Genomic DNA, 9,101 nt, shown 5'->3' on the forward strand with positions numbered 1-9,101 from the left:
TGACGGCACTGCTCTTTGGTTTCCGCTGGGTGGAGAGGATGCGTCTGGCAGCGGCATTACACACGCACCATTCCAGTGTGACGTGTGCAAAGCTAAGCGCTGATTATTATCTTTTTAAAGTCGGTCCTGCACCTCGATGGTACAGTACTACTATGGTGACGACACGGTAGCACTGGATTGGGAACGACGGCACGGTTGCTCCAATGTAAATATTTAATATTAAATACTTAATTTATATTTGATTCATCATATTATTTAGGTTATTATAAAGTGGAAAACACGGAAGCTCGAGCACCTTTTTTAATAATTGCTGAAGGCTTTGCACAAGTGAAGGTTAATCCTTGTTTCCAGGCTTATATTTTCTTCTCAATCTAACACTAATATTGCGAACGCCGCTGGTAAAATTTCAGTCAAACTCAAAGGAACAATATGTGTTCAGTACACGACTAACATCCCAACGCACGACATCCAAACAATTATTGACACTTTTGTCCTGACTCCCAAAAGCATCACTCGGGTTGAAAATTGTGTCATGTTTTGGCCTTCGATAGCACCGTTTACTGAGGTTTAAGTTACGTAAACCACGGAGCCAGGCTTATCTGCATAGCAAGGAAACGTGAAGGCATTCACACACACACACACACACACACACACACACACACACACACACACACACACACGTACAAAGGTCTGTTTTATCCACACAAAAGGGAGAGTAAGGGTGTGTTTACTCCAGTCTCTGTCTCTCGCTCTTCCTGCCGGTCTCGTCCTCGTGTCTTCATATATATATATATATATATATATATATACAATGTTTATGTATTTTGTGTATTGCCTGAGTATATTCGCCAATCAATCACCCTGCTATTGTGTCCTTTCTTCCCATTTAAAGAGTATCTAATGCAATCATTGTATAGATACTCACGTTTTTACAGACATTACTGTAACAGAAACATCTTTATTGTCCTCAAGTCGAGAGTTTTTAAGTACGTGACGCATTCTTCCTGATCTCTGTCAAAATGTACAATCAAGCACCTAATGTGTGAGCCAGGTCCCGTTTAGGTGCCAGCGAAGGACTGTAAGGAGCTGCCTTCAGGGCCCGGGTGGAGAAGACAAGATGTCTGCCCACACTGGTTCCAGATAAATCAATTGACCAAAACCCTGTGCGTTGAATTAAAGAACAAGATGGGCTCCACTGAGTGGTGACATCATGTTTGAGTATCTGTTTGTTGTTGTTGTTGTTGGGCCAGCAGAATCAATTAATACATTACAAAGATTAACGAGGAGTTGCTCAAAAGAACGTGATGTCGGGCAGCTGCTGTGTGTGTGTGTGTGTGTGTGTGCCCGCCCTCGTTAATGGCCCTCGTTAACAGCCCTCATTATGAGCACACTCCGACCTAATGAGCCATAATAGCACCTCCTGATAATACAACCCGATAGGTGGCCCCCCTTTGGACTCTCCAACCCGTTCCATTGGCCGGTCGAACGGCGGCGTGGAGACACCGAGAGGCTAGGGGGGAGGTGGGAGGGGCTCGCTTGGCTGTTGGCCAATAGAAGCGATAGGAAGCCAGAGGAACGCAACCGTGACCGGCGACGCCGCGCGATGAAAGAGTGATTGAGCTGTGTGATTGGGTGTTTCGGGTTGAGGGCGGCCATTTTGCCGATCCCTTTAATCCCATTCATGTTAAAGCACGAGGCGTCGCCCCTTGGCTTATGACCACAGCGTGGCGATGAAGCCAACTGCCAGTCAAAATGCCCGTTTAAAAAGGCCTATTGTCTTTAAGTTGTGAGGCTGCATGGTTTACGACGACTGACTGTTACTACATGTGCTTTCCATGCATCGACAGGTGGAAACGTCTGCTGTGTGGAAGGCCGAATGATAAATTTACCCCTTCATGCTAATTCAAAAGCCAAAGCGGGCGCTGTACATTTCAACACTGACATAACTCAATGTTCTCGGCCTCAATAAAGTACAGTTTATTTCACAATCACCGGTTATGAGCTGTTGAGCTCGCTAACTCGTTAATTTCGAGACAATGTTTCCTCCGCAGTAGAATGGGTGTCGTTGACCTCGTTGATCTCAGCATCCTACAAGGAAAATGTGAATGCCGGCAGCGTTCGGCACACCGGGGTGGGCTTGAGGAGTTTGTGACCCCTTTTTCGAACAATGGAATGATTACAAATGCCCTTTCTCACCACTTCATCCAGTGGAAAGAGAGAGAGGGAACAGGGTGGAGTGAGAGAAGGAGAGAGAGAGAGAGAGAGAGAGGGGAGAGCTAAAAACGTAGAAAAAAAGACAGGTAGAGCCAATAGTGAATCAAGGAAAAGAAATACATAGGAATCAGATTCATTGCCTCCCATTTCTCTTCATGAAAGCCCAAAAGGGGGATGAGAAAGCAATGCGCTCTCTCTCTCTCTCTCTCTCTCTCCCACCCCTCTCTCGTTTCCTCTCATCTCCCCTGCTCTGGTGCTCCTATATAACCTCTGACATGGACCCCCTCTCCTCATCATGCTCGTGTGAAGGGAGTAGCCGCTGTCTGCTCTTCAGCGTGACATATAGAGTCACACATACTTTAAGGTTTCAGGTTCATTTGTTGTACTTGTTGGTTCTTTATCAGAAAGGTAATTGTGCAAATTTCTGCTGACCGGACAAACCTTCAGACCTTCAAGTCACACAGGACTGTCAATCAGCAGCCAGGTGAACATGACGAAGCACCCAGCTGTCATCTTAAAGATGGCCTCGATGCTGCTGCTGCTGCTGCTGCTGCTGCTGCACGGCACAGGTGAGATCTGTGGACTTTATTACCATTTCTGTGGCATAATGATGTGTTTTGATGCACACGGCATGCCTGAAATATGGAGACTTTGAGACTTAAAGTGAGTTTGTGTTGGTGAGCAGGAAATAACTCAGGAAATAACCAATATCTGACTGTTTAGTCCCAAATATAAAGTTTGTGGTCCGTATAAAACAAGAAAAAGACAAGTGTCATAAAAAAAGAAAGGAAAAAAAGATGATGAAATAGATTAAATGAGATTTCAAGTTTTAATAATTAATTTAAGTTAAATTAAACCTGACATGTTGATGTCTTCAATTCAGATGATCACGTCGGTCTTTCTTGCACATTTGTTATTTTATCAACAGGCATTTTTTGTCATAATACAGACTGATCAATTAACATGTGTCATATTAGTTCATTTAAAAATGACACGTAGTAATGTTTACTGTCAGTTAACTTGGGAGTTTGGTTGTTAATTTATTTTAGAAATCATAAGAATTTACAATGCGGATGTCAATCAACTCAATGTTTGCTCAGCTGCACGGCGTCAATCGAGAACACACGTGTGTTTATTTTTATAAATGCTTTTTTTGGGGGGAAAAAGTCGAAACGGGTGCACGAGAAAAAACAAAAAAAACTCTGTTCCTCCCCCTCGTAGAAGCGAAGATGGACATGATTACCAGTAAGCAGGACATTCAGGTGGGAGAAGATATCTTACTGTTGTGTAAAGGTGAGTCATTTTCAATTGGATTTCATGTTTTCTAGATGTTTCCAAGGAAGCGTGTTCAAGCATTTATGTTTTGCTGCTCCTCCCCCGTCCCAGCTGGAGGAGAGGGAGACATAGTGTGGCAGAAGGACGGGGAGGACATCGACGATGAAGACAAGGTGTCAAACATCGACGAGTCGACTTCTAAATTGGTAATTAAGAAGGCCACGAGGCAGGACGCGGGCAGATATACCTGCCTGTGTGAATTCGACAACGGACACAAAGATGACATTATGACACAGCTGTATGTTTATGGTGCGTAACAGATGGCAGAACCCGTCTATTGTAACCGAGCCTTTATTTAGCCAGGGAATATAAATTGTTTGATATTCAGCATGTGAGAACTTGTTTTAATGAAAACCAACCCTACATTTTGATGATGATTTCCATCATCCGCGTGCTTCGTTGTCATGGAGTAAGCATCCTAACCTCCTCTTTTTTTGTCAGAGGGTCCATCATTTGGGAGCACCAACACCTACCATGAGTTTCTGGAGGGCACAGACGTAGTGATGCCGTGCCTGGTGACCGGCCAGCCGGCCGTCGACGTCCACTGGCTCAGACACAGAGAAGAAATCTCCTCAAACGGTATAGGCCCAGGGGCTCCGAGCCCCTCCTGATGTTTTTGTAAACTTGACTCTCGTGCAAAAGCAGCGTCGTAACTTTCTTTTTCCTGTCTCTCTGACTTCAGCTGAAGACCGCGTGCGTCGCCTCCCCGACGGCACGGTGCACATCAAACAGGTGAAGAGGGAGGACGCCGGGACGTACGTGTGTCTGGCTCAGATCAGAGGGAGGCCCATCAAAGAGGAGCTCCCCGTCTCCGTGGTCGTCAACGGTCAGCGTGAATATTAAATAGTGTCCTTTCTGGTGTCTTTTAAAAAAATAAAAAATAAAACACGATGTGTGGGGGGGGGGTGACACAATTGTGCCAATGGGTGTTATAGTTAGTGCTTTTGAGACATAATGATGTGTGATTTTGGAATATGAAAAAAATTACGATTCCCTCTTGCAGCTCCCACGACGACGCGTCTGAGAGAAGAGGTGAAGAAAGTGATGGCCGGACCGGAAACCAACGTTTCCCTGCTGTGTTTGGTGGACGGTCTACCCAAACCCAACATCACCTGGATGTTGTAAGTCCTGACTTTTGAGTATTTTGTTCAGAAAGACACGTTATGCATTAGTTTGTTGATAATGTGTACATGTAAGTATAATATGGGATGAATTTAAACCAGTTCTTTCTTGTGTGTGTGTGTGTGTGTGTGTGGCCTCTTTCTTTCTCATTTCCTCCATTAATCCGTGCCTGAAAAGAATCTGCATGACACATCTGCCCCCAGTCTTCAATATGAAGATGAATAACAAATCCCCCGGTGTGTGTTTTGCTCTGCTCGTCCTCCTCCCAGGCCGGTGGCGTTTGACCCTTCGCATCATCGGTTTAACTCCGACCGCAGCCAGATGACCATAAGCTCTGTTGCCAGGGCCGACTACGGCGAGTACGTCTGCACCGCCGCCAACAAGATATCTGAGAGCAGCGCCACCTTCATGCTTCACGTTTACGGTGCGTTCAATTTTAATACCATTCCTTTCCACCTCTCTGACAACAAAGACGCGCAATGAGAATGAACGTATAACTCAGCATACATGAACCTGCTGCTGGTGGTGGACATGTTTACTGTATCCTGTGGTGGTGACACATGGGATGTTTCATCACAGAGGCCCCAGAGGTGTTTGTGTCAGCGGAGCAGCAGAGCGTCTCAGTGGGAGAGAGAGTGTCTGTGTCCTGTAACGTCTCTGGACATCCTCAGCCGGAGCTATACTGGCTCAACAAGCACAATGGACGCACTCTGGTAAGAGTTCATGTCCAGCTTCTCCAACGACATCACATTTGCAGACTTTAAGATTGGGTCCGATATGTCCCCCCCCTTGTCAGGACTCGAGCTCCGGTCTTGTCCGTGCTGTCGATGGTGCGTTGGTGATTGATGAGGTAGTGCCCTCTGATGGTGGAACGTATTCCTGCATGGCTGTCAGCACCTCTGGAAATGCATCGAGAGACGTTGCAATACACAGTGAGAGTTCACGTCTGTCTCTGTCTGGAAGACCAAAGCAGATTCAATCTTTTACTTATAACCATCTTTTCTCTGACCCGCCTCCCTTATGCACAGCCCAGCCCGGTCCGCCTCCCGACCTGTCGGTCTCACCTGGACTAACCACGGTCCACTTCTCCCTCAAATCCCTCCCCGTCAGCGGAGGAACACCAATCACCAGCTTCGTCCTGCAGTGGAGGCAAAGTGCAGCTGAAGCGTGGAAGGAGGTCACAGTCCCGGTTTCAGGTAACACACCCGGCTTTTATATTTACTGGTACATTCAAATAATTGCAACCTTCATACTTTCAACTGCTTATATACACCATCGACTCACATTTAATTACTTCGTAAGGTCCCCGATCCATCTCCTCCCTCCGGCCGTACACGCCGTACACGGTGCGTCTGGCTGCCTTGAATGCAGTGGGAGTGGGACAGTTCTCAGACCAGCACACCGTCCGCACCCAGGGAATGCGTAAGTGGTACAAACACTACATTTCTGTCAACACACACCACATATATATATATTACATGCGTGGAGCATAGAGCAAGGTATACATACGTACATGATGTACAATATATGTCAATATATAAGGCTTTTCCTCCTCATCTGCCATCACTCATTTTTCTTATTCTTCTTCCATGACGTCGCCATCTGCCGCCTGACGGACATTCGTGCTGCTGACGACACCATGTGATCCACCGTGATCCATCCTCAGGAGGTAAAGTACCCACAGTGATCTACTAAACAAGGGGAAAAAATACACCAGTTGTTCCTCAACTCTTTCTTTTCTCTTCGCCTTCTGTTCGTAGGTGAACCAGACCGCCCGGTTCTGTTGTCCAACGAGATGAAAGTAGAGGGCAACTCCTTCTCCGTCCCTCTTCAACCGACCGATGATGGTGGAACTCCTCTGCTGCACTTTGACATACGATACAAACCGGTGAGAGACGGTCTCTGCCTTTCTCAATGAATAATAATAATATTTTTTTCATGTTGTTTACACTGTATCCTTCGGTTCCTACACGCTCTCGCAGGATGAAGAGGGGACCGAGTGGAAAGAGATGCAGCTGCCGCCCGATGCCGACTCTGTCTCCCTTCGAGATCTGTCCTACGGCTCAGACTATCAACTGGAAGTGTCATCCATCAACCCGAACGGTTCCTCCGCCCCTGCCATTTTCAACTTCACCATCGCAGATCAGCCTGGTACGTGGCCTTCCAGTCCCTATGTCATACACAACAAAATGAGATTGTTTGCCGCACTTTGAGTTCGCTCACCTTGACTCTTTCCTCTCCGTTCCTCCAGTCAAATCGAGCCGCATGACCAAAGGCAGCGTGGTCGCCGTCGTCATGATGATCTTCTTGGTGATCTTCCTGGCGGTCGACGCCACCTGCTGCTACAGAAACCGCTGCGGCCTGCTCATGTCCATCGCCGTGAAGGTCTTCGGACGGAAAGTCCCCGGCCTCCAAATGCTGGAAGAAGGAGAAGGAACCAACGGGTAAGTATAGGTGTTTTGGGGGAAAAGCCCGCCCGTGTTTGTGTATGTGTGTGTGTATATTCATGTGCATTTTTACACTATTTTTCTTGTCACGTCCTTAAAGTTGTCGTCATCATATTTCAAAACCTTTTTCGTTTGACGGCAGAGAAGTTAAGCTGAAGAGTGTGTCCACTCCGAGAGGCAGTGTGCAACATTCGGAAGCGGGACTCACTAAGGACGGGGGGCCGCTCACAGAGATCACCTGCGACAAAGCCCCCCTTACCAAACACAAGTACGTTCATTCATTCCCATGTACAACAAGCCCCCCACCCCACCCCGCACACACACCCCTGCATGCTTCCGCCCATGCAGAGATTTGGGTTAAACATTTTTTGAAAAAGTCAAAAATGTGCAATGTAACAGGAAAAGTTGTTGATGTCGAGCTCGATCAAAAATCAAAGATCATATTTACTTAGTTAGAAAATGTCCTTACCTGCTCGACCTGTCTGCAAGACAGCGTTACTACGGCAACCGTGTTTGACTCGAGGAAAAATATAAAACTCTTTCTAACTTCATTTAGAATTGGCGCATGAAGATCAAATCCACAGCCCAGAAAAACATAAGTATTGATCTCTTTATACCAATGTCTTATTTTCTTCCCCCCCCCCTCCCCCGCAGGAAAAATCTGCACACCGCCACCGCGTGAGGCCGTAAAGAAGAAGAACAAGAAAAGAAGAAGCGTGAGAAAAGCGAGGAGACAACAAAGAGGACGTATCAAACGACCGCTGAGTATTCACGATCTCTAGATTCAATGCAAACTGCGATGGGAGAGACGTCTGTGCTGTTGGAGGACGCAGAGACCGACGCAGGTGCATCAGACGATGTCATTCTGCTTTTGATTGGCTCAAAGTGACAACGTCTCATTTTACAGGGTAATCGTGCTGTCTGTGTTTTTACAGGGTAAAACTTTTTGCTGTTATAAATCTATTTTTGTTGTATTGCTATATTCACTAAAAGTCACAAAAACATGTTTACCTTCTGCATTTTGAATGTATTTGTCACTGTATTCAGCATTAACTTAACCTATCTACTAACCTTTATATAATTATCATGCACTAATATGTATTGTTTTTCAAACCATACATGAGAGATATCTTTATTATTATATATGAGAGGCTTTGACCGTGAAGCCATATTTTACTTTGTAGCTTAATTGTTAAGCACTTTTTTTGTGGACACACTTTTATAAATGGTTGTTAAATAACACTGGCCATTTAGGGAACCTGTAATTAAAAGCAGTTTTTATTATGAGAACCTTCTTCTTCAAAGTACCTGTAATAATATATACGTCAGAAATATATAAACCTAACAAAACGTATTAATGTTGTAAGTTATTCTGTTTTTATAGTCACCATATTGACAATGTTGGTCATTACAACTGCAAATTGCCTGACCGTGTTAATGAAGTGTTTTGATATTAATGTAATCGTCAAATATTTAACTTGCAGATTTTTATTTGGATTTGAGACACTTTGACATAATTATGTCATGTTTGCAAATTGCCTGACCGTGTTAATGAAGTGTTGTGATATTAATGTACTATTGCTTTTGAACACTGAACACTGTACACTGTATACATACACATGTCATTGCATCTTTTTTGTTTGATAAAAAAACACTGTAAAACAACTTCATGTCTTTTGTGCTCACCAAAACCTCCATAACAAACAGGGTGGGAATGAGGGCCGCTGTGGTGCTTATACCGAATTAATGTTTTAACCTGCATCTCATACAATAAAATAATACATCCATACGCCTCTGTGCGTTGACTTTGCATTAAAAAAACATCCCCAGTTCTCTTATTATGAATTCCATCCAGACTCAGGTCTAATGTCAGTTTTAAGTCTGTGATAAGAGTATTTTTATTTATTTTTTACATTCAATATTTATTTCTCCACGGCGTCATTATGCAGAGTCACACCTGGATGACACCATTACACCTTAATA

At 44.8% G+C, this 9,101-nt stretch overlaps 1 protein-coding gene across 2 annotated transcripts; it reads left to right on the plus strand.

The window, feature by feature from the left end:
* Positions 1 to 2,555: 2,555 nt before the first annotated feature.
* On the plus strand, positions 2,556 to 8,868 carry ncam3 (neural cell adhesion molecule 3). 2 transcript variants are annotated; one of them, XM_034553648.1, is made up of 16 exons: positions 2,556 to 2,783; positions 3,436 to 3,507; positions 3,601 to 3,798; positions 3,991 to 4,128; positions 4,232 to 4,375; positions 4,553 to 4,670; positions 4,941 to 5,095; positions 5,251 to 5,384; positions 5,468 to 5,603; positions 5,700 to 5,867; positions 5,974 to 6,094; positions 6,430 to 6,559; positions 6,654 to 6,822; positions 6,923 to 7,115; positions 7,261 to 7,386; positions 7,773 to 8,868. In XM_034553648.1, the coding sequence occupies exons 1-16, from the start codon at positions 2,705 to 2,707 to the stop codon at positions 7,798 to 7,800; spliced, it is 2,109 nt and encodes a 702-aa protein (XP_034409539.1). In that variant the 5' UTR covers positions 2,556 to 2,704; the 3' UTR covers positions 7,801 to 8,868. The 2 variants fall into 2 exon arrangements, with proteins under 2 accessions (XP_034409539.1, XP_034409540.1); XM_034553649.1 differs by lacking the exon at positions 2,556 to 2,783 and having other exon boundaries at positions 3,487 to 3,507; positions 3,601 to 3,695.
* The last annotated feature ends 233 nt before the right edge of the window (positions 8,869 to 9,101 follow it).

The sequence above is a fragment of the Cyclopterus lumpus genome, chromosome 16, assembly GCF_009769545.1.
Source record: "Cyclopterus lumpus isolate fCycLum1 chromosome 16, fCycLum1.pri, whole genome shotgun sequence".
NCBI lineage: Eukaryota > Metazoa > Chordata > Actinopteri > Perciformes > Cyclopteridae > Cyclopterus > Cyclopterus lumpus.

Bases quoted from the DNA above. Each gene is read 5' to 3' on its own strand.
- ncam3 (XM_034553648.1), top strand. From the start codon at position 2,705: ATGACGAAGCACCCAGCTGTCATCTTAAAGATGGCCTCGATGCTGCTG. The intron at 3,508-3,600 runs GTGAGTCATTTT...CCCCCGTCCCAG, and splicing joins TATCTTACTGTTGTGTAAAG to CTGGAGGAGAGGGAGACATA. The intron at 5,604-5,699 runs GTGAGAGTTCAC...CCTTATGCACAG, and splicing joins GAGAGACGTTGCAATACACA to CCCAGCCCGGTCCGCCTCCC.